This window comes from Mytilus trossulus, chromosome 6, assembly GCF_036588685.1.
Source record: "Mytilus trossulus isolate FHL-02 chromosome 6, PNRI_Mtr1.1.1.hap1, whole genome shotgun sequence".
In the NCBI taxonomy this organism is placed as follows: Eukaryota; Metazoa; Mollusca; class Bivalvia; order Mytilida; family Mytilidae; genus Mytilus; species Mytilus trossulus.
Window position 1 is genome coordinate 38,608,757 of NC_086378.1, and position 14,557 is coordinate 38,623,313.

Consider the following 14,557-nt stretch of genomic DNA (forward strand, 5'->3'; position numbering starts at 1 on the left):
GGACGCACAGACCAGAAAACATAATGCTCTTCTGCTGTCTTAGGTCAGACATAAACACAGTAGATATGCTGTTATTGTCAATGAGACAACTACTATAGTATCCAATGAGAGGTTGAAAGCAATTATGGCCTTCAACAATGAGAAAACTCCATACAGTGTAGTCGGATATATAAAAGTACATACATGAAAAACACGAAACAATTAAATCGAGAAATTTAACAGATTACGTCATAACAAAACAATTTTCAAAAAACAAATATGACAAACATGAACCAACAACAACCATTGAATTACAGATTCCCCGACTTGGGACACGGGATCTTATAGATCGTGGCGGGGTTAAACATGTTTGAAGGCGTCAACTCTCCCCTTACCTGGAATATAGTGATGTAATAGAACAGAAGAAGAAAAAATTGGTTTATACTTTTTTATCTATATATTAACTAAAGGTAGATATTCAAACACACTCAAAAGATGTAATGGAACAACAGAAGAACTAACTTGGTTAATACTTCTTTATCCATTAAAAATTAAATAAAATGTTTTCGATCAACTAAAGGTTGATTCTCCAGCACAAATACTAAAGGTCACAAGCCCACAAATGAATGTTAATTTAAAATTACTAGGCAAAAGGAGTAGGTCCGGTAAGGACCGATTTTGGCCTCAAATTTTAGGTTCATCTGATGAAAGATTTTGACCACTTTTTAAACACTTAAGTGTCTATTTCATTTAAATCAATTAGTTTATGTGAAAGATTTTAATTGATTTAGTCATTAAAAACGATCCGATTCAAGCTCTAATATGAAAAATCTACCAATTATGCCGAAAAATGTCACTTTTCAGATGTTTTTTGTCAAAAACAAAAGTGGCCGCATCCGTGTTCATCTTCAACATTTATATATGTTATGTATTATTATAAAATACAGCTTACATTTCAATATTAAGGATGAACACGAATGCGGCCACTTTCGTTTTACACGAAAACCGTCTAAAATTTAACTAAAAAGCTAGAATTGTGAAGATTTTAGTAATTTAGCATGCCTTTATGGTGCTAGCACCCGATATATGTGCATTGTTATGTCAAAAACAGCCCATATTTATGTAGCAGAAGTATTCTACTGTGTAATAAATAACCAAATGTTTACATTTTAACAACTTTGTAAAACTGCTATATTTTGGGGCCAAATAGGGGTCTTACTGGACCTACTCCTTTACTTTTTTCCAATACTCTATCTAATTCAAATAGAGATCTATATTTCAATTAGATTGTTCCAATACTTAACCAGTGCATTATTATAATCTGTTGAAACAACAGAACAATGTATACGAATGGGACGACTAATTGATATTCAAGGGCAATGAGATGGGGGAATGCAGTGTTTTTTAAATGAATATTCTGATCTATAAAAATGAAACAATAACTGTGTCCAAATCATTCTGTGATTTGATGGTAAGAAAAATTAACATTCTGTCCATCAAAATGCAGGAAGAAAATGTTTTCCAAAGAGAAAATACCTTGAGTGAAAATACCCAATTTGAAATATTCCGTCAGAGACTTTTTATGTTTGAAGTATATATCTCTGTGTGTACTATTTTTGTTAAAATCTCCGTCAAGTAGTATAGTTTTTGACTAGAACTGCTTGTCATATATTCGTTTTCTTAAGAGCAAATATTTTAAAGACTATAATGGTTCTATAATATATGAAGTTTATATCTGGTCATCATACTATTTCGACTACTAGTATTAAGAAACATGTATATTTACATACAAACATCTGATGAAAGATAATATTGCATAAATTAGCATAAATTTGTGAAAAAAAAGTATATATAAATATGCCCAGCCTTGGATTGACTTAGCCTAATTTTATAAAAAGTATCGTATTAATGTTCATTATCGTGGATCCTGTATCGGACCAAGCACATCATTGTACATCTTGTATACGTCACTAAAAGTTGTTTCGTTGACAGTAAATCCGAGCTCATGTATGCGCTTCAAAGCCCATTGTAAATCTTTATTGTACTGTACTGCCGCTGCTAGGACACCCATAAAAGCTGAAATATACAAGTTCGGATATTACGAAGATGTATAGATATAAAAAAACTTAAACCTTATGCTGCATAGTATAAAACATATAAACAGAAGCTCTGGTGAGATTTCTACCTATTACAAAAAAAATATACCCCCCCCCCAAAAAAAAAAAAGAAGAAGGATGATATACACATATCAAACATAGAACTGAATTCGGCCAAGTTTTGTTATAATTATACAATGTAATACGGTTTCATGTTATAAATCAACTGTGTCTGTACATTGTATTATGTGTCTTTGTCCACTGCAAGAAAATACGTCATCAGAGAGTCATTTCATTTTTTTTTAATAGTGTTAAAACATGTGTTGACTGGGCGGCATCTTTCATTACATGGAGAGTAGACACCTTACTATGTCTGGAAAATACCATCCATTGTTTTGTTTCGTAGTTTGTTTAATTTATCAGTATATTTTCGTAAGATCGTAAACTAACGCATTTGTAGATTTGTGTTGCTCATCATTTGGTTGTCAATATTGTGCTTTGTGTACTGTTGTCTTTTAATATTGTGCTTTGTGTACTGTTGTCTTTTAATATTGTGCTTTGTGTACTGTTGTCTTTTAATATTGTGCTTTGTGTACTGTTGTCTTTTTGTCTTTTTCTTTTTGGTAATGGCGTGGTTACTTTATTTTCGACTTGAGAGTTTGAATGTCTCTTTAGCATTCTCCGCCTTCGCCTCTCTTCTAGAATGCATGAACACGATATTGTACGATGAACACGATATACTACATTTCCCATTTGTAAGTGCATTGTATACAATCTGCACAACAAACATGTATTTGCAAACATGTATTTGCAAAATATGTACAATTTCACATGTTATAATGAATTCCGCCAGCCCCTTTTCTAATCTAGAACACCATTTACAAATTCCTTTACAACTCTTCATTAGGATCAAACCAAATGTTGGCCACTAAAGATGATTTTTATTACAGTTAATTCAGATGCCGGATCCAGGATATTGAAAAGGAGCGACACACTATATGCTACCTTGGGGTGCAACATGTAAACAGTCTATGCATAACCATAAATGTAGCTCCATTAGAAATCCCAGACCCCTTTCCCCAAAAAATCTGGATCATTTTATTTCTCTCGGTGCAGTGACAAGTACCATCACGACAGGCTAGGGAAAAAAATCCAATAAAACTATATTACTGGCTATTGTTATTTGGAGTTTTAGAGAACGCCATTACAACTTCGACCTTGACTACTATATAGGACCGTATTATCTCCGGTCATCAATCTGAATGAATTAGAATGAACTTTCTTGACACAAGTTAAATTTACCAGTTCTTTGTCCAATAGTACAGTGAAACAAAACTGGCCCGTCGTTTCCTATCTTTAACAGCTTGTCCTTGTACTGTTTAAATACATCTGTACTGAAGGTGGAACTAATATCTGCAATACAACTTCACGCTTTAAATATGCTAATATAATGATAAAACCGTCTAGTTTGTGGTTCGTGATGCACATATATTTACGTTATATCAAAGGATATAGGTCATACATTTATTTTATTGATTTATTTAGTAGTTATAAAAATATTGTATGAGGAAAATTTCCAACTATGATATATTGTGTAGAAAGTAGAAATTTGTAACTGTGATTAGAAATCACACATTTGTGAATTAAGAGAGCAGCAGTTTAACTGGTTTTTACGAGACCTATACACAGGCACTTGTCTCAAAAAAAATTTCCTATATATACCTTAATATAACATGTTATATTAAGGTATATATAGGAATTTTTTTTTGAGACAAGGTATATATAGGAATTTTTTTTTGAGACAAGTGCCTGTGGACCTATAGGGTTGTTGCAAGAGCCCTCGCTTAATCTTTTATTTCAACTGCAGGGGCGGATTTAGGCGGGGGCGTGGCGGGCGTGCGCCCCCCTAAAATTTGCAAAGCATGGGTTGACTTCAACATTTTTCAAGTATCAGAAGAGACCATTCAATCTTATTTTAACTAAGTATAAATAAAACAGTCAGTTTCACAGAATCAACGTGATTACTAATCAACTGACCTACGCTTTATCAAAGTTCTATCAATAATTTGAAAGGAATGTGTCAAACGCGGAGCTGCGTTTGATGACAGATATAATAGGTTTTTAGCTGTTTAAGTAAAAACATTGTGTTTTCGGTTTTTATAATCAATTTGTTTGATTAATCGAAGTTCCAAAACATCCCTAAATCACTTTCACAATTTCATCATGACACGGTCCAGAAAACAGTCGGCAGGTGAAATTCTTTTATGATATCCGTAATGAAAGATAGAAATACTGTTTTAAGCGAAAGGTTAGTTTATTAATTTGTATCTCTGTGTTTATATTTATTTCTCCCTTGCAACCTAATTAGTTAGCCGAATTCTGTACCATATTACCGTATGCTTGGGATCCCAAGTAAATTAAAATATCTGCGTAAATGCATCTCATTCTGATTTTAGTTGTTTGTGGCGAACACAGTGAAGTCTGGCACGACCTCCGAAAATCAAAAAAGTAGAAAACAGATAGTATGAAAGGACAATTAAAAATTGCTGGTAAAAGTAGAACTTTTCGTTTGAAAAATATATTGGTTAGGTGAGCAATTGTGATCTGTCTCGTCTCACTCTGTCCGCCCGTCTATCTGTAGATTGTTGTCAGGTGTGGATTAAGGCTGTTTCAGCTTTAAACTTGAATTCCTCGCTTATTTTAACACACAATAGTTCGAGCTATCTACATTTCACCCCTTAAGAAGAATATTTCAATAATTTTACCTAAAAATAGCTCCAAAAATTAAATTTTGCGCCCTCCCTAACTGAAAATCCTAGATCCGCCCCTGAACTGTGTCTTATTTGAATCACACTTCAACGTCCATATCTCTTTTCGTTTTCTAACATTTTCCCCAATGAACTTTTTTTAAGAGGTAACGGAAATTAATGAAATTCTACGCTGAGCGCAGCCTGATACGACCACAGAGGTTGAACCCTGAACAGTTGGACCAAATTTGGACACAATATTCAACTTGATACTGTCTGAATTTGGATTGTTATCAAATTTTTTACATGATACAAAAAAAGTGAAGATCTTACAAATATATTGCGCAATACTGTGGAATTAAAGATTTATTTTTGAACCTTGTAAAAATTTTGATTTTTTTTTTGTATATTTACATGTATATTTACATACAAACATCTTTAATTCCTAAACGGTTAAGACCATCATCCCAAAATCAATCCCAACCTTCCTTTTATGGTATTGAACCTGCGTATTAAATTTCAAAGAGATCCTTTCATGTAAACTAAAGTTGTTGTCCGGAAACCAATGTGTCTTTGGACGACGCAGACGACGACACAAACGACACAGACGACGACGACATCATACCATTATACGATACCAAAAATATTTTTGCGCGGTCGTTTAAAAATTGAATAACTTACCTAAAGGTAAATGATAATATTTCAAAGATGATCCCTTAAAATGCTCGCTTTCAAGTTCTTCATTATAACCAATTTCGTCTCCATACTCCTCGGGGTTCTCGGTTTCATAATTTACATTTGATGTAGGAGATGCGGTCGTATAAAAATTGAATAACTTACCTAAAGGTAAATGATAATACTTCAAAGATGATCCCTTAAAATGCTCGCTTTCAAGTTCTTCATTATAACCAATTTCGTCTCCATACTCCTCGGGGTTCTCGGTTTCATAATTTACATTTGATGTAGGAGATATATGTTTTCTGTCCAAAGCTGGATCTAATACAACCTTCTCCAATTCCGACGGTTTTTGTCTAACTGGGGTGTAGTTCTCGTCATATGTATTGAGATTTACCGGTATGTTGATCAGATTTACGGTCTCTTGCGAAGGATTGTTGTTAAAGGTTTTACCAGCCCGCATGTTGATAACTGATTTGAAGCCAGCGGCTTCCAGTTCCTTTAAATGACCCCTTCGTATCTGCCCGGCAGTGAACCAATTCTTATAGACAGGATGACCAAGCCAATATCCTAACCAATTCTGATATGCATCACATTTTGGAGGATTGCTTACAATTGATTCACCTGTTATTTTTGCAACAACCGATTTAAATCTGTCTTCTGTAAAATTCATTCCCATTAAAGCACTCATTTTATAGAATTTCTCACTATCAACTCTTGGTTCGTATTTGGAGTCCAGTTTTGACATGTAAGCTGTATGCAATAAGGTTGTAAAAGCTACAGCTTGTGGTTTGCTGGAATAAAGCAAAATTGGTTTCTCCATCTTATTAATAGAGTTTGTTAGTTTCTCCACGGCTTTAACACAAGCCCAGTCCTTGTTCTCTTTAAGAATCGCATCAAACTGAATTCCAGCAATCTTTGCAACATATTTGGCTTCTGACATTGAAGCAAGTTTTTCACCTCCAAACTGACCAGGGCTATTTTCATGAAACAAGGATATAACTCCTTTAAATCCTTCATCATGTGCATATTTAATTTGCGTGTCTGTTAATCCTCCAGCAACATACAAATTAGGTGTCACCTCTTTTGCCATCCATAATTTGAATCCTGGAACCCTTCTCTGGGACAAAGTATCAAGATGAAAGTCGCCACGTCTTGTAGACATAAAACGAACAAATAAACTTCCATACTGAGCTAATGTTGTATTCCTCTTTGCTATCCGAACGACCATGTTGCAAGTTGTATTGCACAATGGTATCATGAATGGTACTAAATATTTAAACAGACCTTTTCAATAACTCTCGACATAAACAAATGACACCTACTAAAGTGTACAGGTGAAATGGAAGGTTCGTATCAAAGATAGTCAAAGTACTGAAGTACTGAACATCGGATGACCGCAGGTAATCATTTTCTGTTGATGGCCAAATTCACATGTCACAGAAACATATCACATCTCTATACCTGAAGCTGGGGTTACTTAACAGAGAAATTTTTTCTTATACAAGTTCGTGCTTAAATGATGAATAAATGTAATAAAGGAAATTCAACCTCACCGTAATAACTATTATATTGTAGTGCAAGAAATCAGCATACCTTGGACTATCATACAAATATAATAATAGTCACAGAGAATACACTGGTTTGTTGTTATATATTATATTAAAATACGGTTGCATGTATATATAATTTTCATCTATTTGTATATGATCATTCTATTCCACTATCATTATGGTGCAGTGCAAGTGCATGGTGGACACTCTTCTGTAAAAAAAAAATTCAAAGCATTTAAGGCTGTAAAAGCAATTGCTGCCATGTTAATGTTGGGGACTTTTATTTTTCATTCTTATATATAAGAATAAAACCTGACAGGACAGGGGTGTTGTCTAGTGAAAAGCAAGAAGGGTTTAACTTTATATCAATACAAGACTTAAGCAGGAAATCATTTTTAATATGTTTTATATTTCACAAGGAGACAACAAGTTTACCAGGCTAAAGTTGGGGTTGATCATGTGCTGAAACATATAACTAAATGAAAATCATCATGGATTATCCCCTGAAAGTGTTTGTAACTGGGCAATAATTTCCTTTATTGATTTAATTTTAACAATTTTCATAATTAATTTAAATTAACCATTCAGTTAAAACATTTCACCTTTCCAGACGACGCTAATGTTGAAAAACGGGGAAATAATAAAATATCTTACAAGACATGAACATGTAAAAACATAAATACGTATTTCAGCTTACTAAAATATTTTCATAGACATCATTTCTTAAAACTTAAGTCCCACACATAACTGTTCATTTGAGTGTCATGATGACATCCTCGTGCGAAACGAGAATTTTTTTGTCGCTAAATAGTCTTCTTGTCGCTAAATTTATTCTTCTTGTTGCTAATTAGTGAGACCACAATTTTTAGATTATAGGTAGTCATATAACATTATACGTATATGTGTAGTGATTTCGATTTTACGATAACTTCATAAATGAACGATAATTTTATGAATGAACAAGAGCACCCGACCTCTTTCTTACACACCAATTAAACATATAAACCCGTATTTAATAAGAGATACTTCAGTCAAATTTTCAGTTCTAAATCAACAACTGAAATGATTCCATATTTTGTAGAAACATCATAGGAACGGAGAACAGAAATTACCGCAGGTATAAAAAATGCACTTTTTCACTTGTAATGACTGCGGATCTATAATTTTTATAGATCGGTTGAAACCCCAAAACTTATTTGCATAATGTATGCATAATGAAAATTCAGGCGACAGCAATACATCGAAATGACCTCAAGGTCATCACGATGTAAAAATATTTCAGTAATAAAATTACATATACATATTCGATGTCACGGTATTGTACTATTTTGAAAAGGAAATGCGTATATTGAGCAATTAGATATTTATAAGATTTTATCTATTAATTTCACGTTGGATCGCGTAAAACCAAGCCTTGGTAAAAATTTAGGTAAAAAGAAATTGCAATTATTTACATCCGAATCCGGTTTTTTTTTACAATTATTTAGATGTATGCGAGTCTTTCTTGAATGACTACAATGCCTACAAGTATTAGTTAACTCGATTTTTTTTTATATAATCTACATTTTATTATTATCATTCGCAACATATTTGTGGAGCGATTAGTGGAAAGGGATCTTCCGTCCGCCCATGTCACACTTAATTGTGGACACAGTTAACAATCTTTATCTTTAAACTCATAGGAGAAACAGACAATGTGATGGAAAAAAAAGAAAATCGACGGAAAGACAAATAACAGTCAATCCAACTTTAGAAAGTTTACCAATGGGTTTAGGGAAGCTTTAATTTTTTCTCAATTTTTGACGATTATAGTGAACACATACATATAAATACAGAAATTAGCAGTAATTCAAAGTTTGAATTAGCCGACTTTGAAGTACCTTGTCAAGTTTTCAAGTTTTTGTTAAATCAGGAAAATCAATACAAGTATAATGATGTCTTCCCCCACATTAACATGATATTACATCAGATAAATAAATATAAAATATCAAATCATGATTAAATGAATACTAGTACGTTTGCATTGGCTTTTTAAACCCTAAGTTAGAGTATTAAAATTATAGCATTGCTATTCTCGTTGTAATGTATATGGTTTTGAATATATCTGTGAAGCAGAAACATTTTTCGATCGACAAACCAAGACGATTGACTCAGATAAGACAACAATGCAGACAAGGAAATAACGTGAAGAAACAACAAGTGAAGAAAAGAGAGCTGCTTTCTTTAGTTGTGTAATAATCAAAGAGTTTGACAGGTTTATAGCAAACGAAGGAGCTGTCTAGGGAATTAACAAAGATAAATCAAAAACAAAAAAAACAGCGTTAGGCCTTGGTCACACCTTACCGGATAGCACGAACGGATTCCTAACGGATGACAATAAAAGTTGTCCGTTGACAAAACTGTTATTCGTCGGGAGTCCGTTGATGTACTGATCGAATAAAACGGACGAGTAACGGTTGCCTAACGGACCCACACCGGATATGCAACGTACGAGAAATGGAAACGTACCGGACAGAACGGATGTCGAACGTACATCCAACGAACAAATTCCGCATACAACGGACACCTAACGGAAGCGTACCGGACAAAACGGATGAACAATATATACGGAAAAATTTAAGGCGACAATAATAACACATGTACATCGCATAAATATTCAAAATGTTTAGTTGTAACTGGTTTTGGTTTATTCTTCAAAATATCGCAAAAGGTCAGTGTCTGATCTGGATAAGAGCTGATGATTGTGAAGAATCGCCCGTACTCTAAGGTCGATTATGAATAATAAGAATTCATGAACCTTAAGAAATCTGACATATCAATAATTGGCGTTTCTGACGCAAAATTTATTATTGGCATTTATCCGTTTCAGATCCGTTCATCATCCGTTTTATCCGGTAGAAGTCCGTTTCTCATTCGTTCAACCTTCGTTTTATCCGTACAACGTCCGGATTCATGTTTACCGATTCTAATCAAATTCTCATATTTGATTTATAACAATGTAAAACATATATCCAAACTATTGAAAATCTAAATAAAACAATAAACGAGGCACAGGCATGAACATATGAAGCTTCGTTTCGTGTGTATTTGAGTCTAGACGCCATCTAATTATTTATCGAGTTGACCTCTATAGTCATCCGATGACCATGGGGCGTGTTTTATTGGTCTCTTCTGTACATCTTCAGAATGTCTTCTGGTGAAGAGTTTAAAAAAATAATCTATACCTCTTCTGGAGATATTCTACGTTTTTTTTAATATTGTAAAAGTCATATGGTGCTCTGTTCGTTAAAATTTTGTTAATGATTCCCTTTAACTCAGTTTTGCTAAACAAATTACGCTTAACCCCACACTATTTGATCTTAAAGAATTATCTTAAACTGCACAAGAATATGTGAATGTTTGTCTGGTAAATATGACTGATCAGAAAGGACATCCAAGTATATCAAGTACTGTTACATCACTGTCCGAGGTAAGGGGATTGCTGGGATCCTGCTAACATGTTTAATCTCGCCACATTCTGTATGTATGTGCCTGTCTCAAGTCAGGAGCATGTAAGTCAGTGGTTGTCGTTTGTTGGTGTGTAACTCATTTGTTTTATGTTCACTTTTTTTGTTCATTAATAAGGCAGTTAGTTCATTTGTGATTTCTGGGCCTTTTATAGCTACTATGTGGTATGGGCTTAGCTAATTGTTAAAAGCCGTATGGTGACCTATGGCTGTTCATTTCTGTATCATTTGGTCTTTTGTGAAGAGTTGTCTCATTGGCAATCATACCACTGTGGGACATCTTCATTTTTATATATACCCCTGCCATATCTTATGAACATGTCCCAAGTCAGGAGCCTGTAGTTTAGTTGTTGTCGTTGGTTCATGTCTCAACTCATTTTTGATATTTTTCGAATTGTTTTGTTTTGTATATAGGCCGGTAGTTTTATCGTTTGAATTGTTTCAAACTTTTCATGGCCTACCGTTTAGGTACATCTAGCTTTATAAACGGCTTTACAGTATCGGATTTTGTCATTTTTGAAGGCCTTCAGATTGCATATAATTGCTTACATCCGCTTCATATCAGAATAGTTGCCTCATTAGCAATTATAGAACATCGCTTCGTTTTTGTACGCCCGTCTTTTAGACGGGACGTATTATGGTATACCGTTGTCCGTCCGTCTGTCTGTCCGTCGTCCACACTTCGGACATTAACTAAAAAACACGTTCACCAATTTCTATGAAACTTAAGTGAATTGTTAATATTTATTGACGTAAGCTCCCTTTCGTTTTTTTTTAATTTCAGATTTTAAGTTTTGGATTTATGCGGCTTTATTCATAAAAAAGGGGGTCCGTCGTCCACTCTTAGGACAATAATTCAAAAACACTTTCACCAATTTCCATGAAACTTGAGTGAATTGTTTATATCTATTGACGTAAGCTCCCTTTCGGTTTTTTTTAATTTCACATTTTAAGTTTTGGATTTATGGGCTTTATTCATAAAAAAAGGGGAATTTTCAACACTTCGGACAATAACTCAAAAAGGTTTTCACCAATGTCCATGAAACTTTGGCGAATTGCTTATATCTATTGATGCAAGCTCCCTTTCAATTTTTATAAATTTCAGATTTTACATTTCCGTGTTATGAATTTTTATGCTTAAAAAAGGGGGATTTTCCAATTTTGGGACAATAACTAACACTTTCACAAAATTTTATGCAACTTTGATAAATTGTTTATATCTATTGACCTTAATAGTGCCATTTTTTTTGTGCATTTTTATTTATTATTTGGGGGGGGGGGTATTTGACAGGGCTTACACTATTTCTAGTTGATCATATACATTTATTTAAAGCATAAAAGACAAGTTAAAAGAGCAACGGGCGTATCATGCGCTGAAGCGCAGCCCTTTATTATATTATTATATACCCAACTTTTTATCTGGTGTTTTCAGGAACATGCATGCAATACTTGTCACTGTACATTAATAATTAGCATCAATTTAAACTTGTGTTTAATAAGAGAAAACCATCTGACATTTATTTATTTGGCGACATGGAGACAGGAGGATTTCGTTTATGAATATGGTTGCCTGGTAAGAGCTAAGAAATAGGCATGGTAAGCGACAAATTAAAATGAATAATAAAGCCCTCTTTCCTTCTTCATTCCTCATCTTTTTACTTAAACTGACTCCTAGCCAAATCATGCGTGTTGAAAGTAGCGTTAAACACCAATGAATCAAAATTCCTTCCATAAAATTTTTAATTGGTCCCTTAACTGATATTGTCCGTGTATTTCTTATATTCACCCAGCTTATCATCCTACAGATATGTCCTACCAAGGTTGACATACCATAAAAATGTTTATAACACACCTCACATTCTAATATATCTTCATTCATAAATCCATGCATTAATGTCATTTAGACTAAACGAATCCATATAAAAAAACAAGATGTGGTATGATTGCCAATGAGACAACTATCCACAAAAGACCAAAATGACACAGACATTAACAACTATAGGTTACCGTACGGCCTGTTTGTTTTGTGTCTCTCTCGTCTAAACCACCTGTTTAAAAAGAAGCGATGGAAGAGAGCCAGAAGATCTTCCCAATGCAAAAAAATAGAAATGGACCTCTTCTGGCTCACTGTGACTACCGAAGAACAACAAAAAAACCGCCCCATATAAGCGATGTGATATAAAATTAAGCCAACAGGTGCTGTTGAATTATTCTAGGTATATTTAATTTCATATTACAGATTAAAAAAATAAATGTTTATCATCGTTTTACATGTATTAGAATGTTATTTGTGGATCGAATCAGTCAATCAACTGATTTACATTTGTTCCACTTTCAATGTTGAAATTCTGTTCCTTTAAATAACTTTACACATACAATTCACACATGTTATCCATCTTAAGCTAAGGGGTTAAATTAAAGTTCACTTGGATACGGATTCAATGAGGTCGAATGATTCACTTGCAAGTGAATAAGTCATAATCAATGTTTTTTTGCTTATTTTGACAAAATTTAACCTTTATTATTGGCTTCTAAAAAGGATTTATTATTTCACCTTTTGTATTTCATTACTGATTGAGCCAAAAAAAAAATATTAGGTTTTTCATATGTATCGTAGCTAGTGCCCCTTTAAGAATACAAAGAAAATCACTTCAAAATTGTAACTTGTTGAAATTTAGCGCCTAGGGCACAGAAATGCAGATGCATACATAAAAATACTTCTTAAAATAACGAGAGAAAAAAAGGGATGGTATTAAAGCATTTATGCATTCAGAAAACAATGGAGGAACTGAAACGTTAAATTCTGGCACTGAATAAATAGGTCTTGCCAAAACAACATCTGATATAGTTTTCCCCCACAAAAAAAATGAGCTTCAAATGTTTCTGTATATGTCACATATACAGAAACATTTGAAGCTCAATCTTAAGACCAATATGTCTTGTTGAGCTTATATTTCTGGTTAGATTGTATTGCTTCGTACCTATATCATTGTCATGTTCATTCCGTATCTCATTTTATTGTCATACATATATCCCATTTATTGCATTATTCCCAAATATATACTTTCACTGCTTTGTCGTACATATATCGTATCTCGAGTCATTTCATTGCCGTTATACATCCCGTATTTCATTTCATTGTCGTATATATCCCGTATCTCATTTTTCATCACCGTATCATCCCGTATCTCATTTCATTGTCGTAAATATTCCGTATCTCATTCATTGTCGTATATATCCGGTATCTCATTTCATTGTTTTATAGATCTCGTATCTCATTTTTCATCACCGTTTATATCCCGTATCTCATTTCATTGCTGTAAACATCCCGTATCTCATTTCATTGTCGTAAATGTTCCGCATCTCATTCATCGTCGTATATATCAGGTATCTCTTTTCATTGACGTATATATCTCGTATCTCATTTTTCATCACCGTAAATATTTCGTACCTCGTTTCATTGTCGTAAATATTCCGTATCTCATTTCATTGCTGTAAACATCCCGTATCTCATTTCATTGTCGTAAATATTCCGTATTTCATTCATTGTCGTATATATCAGGTATCTCTTTTAATTCACGTATATATCTCGTATCTCATTTTTCATCACCGTAAATATTTCGTATCTCATTCATTGTAGTTGATGTTCCGTATCTAATTTCACTGCGTTTTATATCCCATATCTCATTTTTCATTACCGTATTTATCCCGTAGATCTATCTCATTTCATTGTCGTTAATTTCCTGTATCTAATTGACTGCGTTATATATATCGTATCAAATTTTATTCGGAAGAATTATGACTTGTAATCTTTGCATCGACAACTTACTTAAAATTAAAACACAATTAATATTTCATTATTAAGATTAAAAGATTTTTTTTCTTTTCAAAGAAGCAAATCCATGACAACTAATTTCAATACTAACATGACTAAGCGGTAGAAACTTTCTGAAACTCTGAAGCTAGATTTGACGTTCTTATGCGATTACAAAGAGGAATAC

At 33.5% G+C, this 14,557-nt stretch overlaps 1 protein-coding gene across 1 annotated transcript; it reads right to left on the bottom strand.

The window, feature by feature from the left end:
* Positions 1-1,075: 1,075 nt before the first annotated feature.
* Positions 1,076-6,731, bottom strand: LOC134722701 (uncharacterized). Its single transcript, XM_063586323.1, has 3 exons — positions 5,504-6,731; positions 3,378-3,488; positions 1,076-2,055 (listed from the first exon to the last, which is right to left on the bottom strand). The coding sequence occupies exons 1-3, from the start codon at positions 6,726-6,728 to the stop codon at positions 1,895-1,897; spliced, it is 1,497 nt and encodes a 498-aa protein (XP_063442393.1). The 5' UTR covers positions 6,729-6,731; the 3' UTR covers positions 1,076-1,894.
* Between the last annotated feature and the right edge of the window lie 7,826 nt (positions 6,732-14,557).

Excerpts from the sequence above, each read along its gene's own strand:
- LOC134722701 (XM_063586323.1), bottom strand. The coding sequence starts at position 6,728 with ATGGTCGTTCGGATAGCAAAGAGGAATACAACATTAGCTCAGTATGGA. Across the intron at positions 3,489-5,503 it reads ATATTATCATTTACCTTTAG|ATATTAGTTCCACCTTCAGT; the intron begins GTAAGTTATTCA and ends GTTGTATTGCAG. Across the intron at positions 2,056-3,377 it reads TACTATTGGACAAAGAACTG|CTTTTATGGGTGTCCTAGCA; the intron begins GTAAATTTAACT and ends TGTATATTTCAG.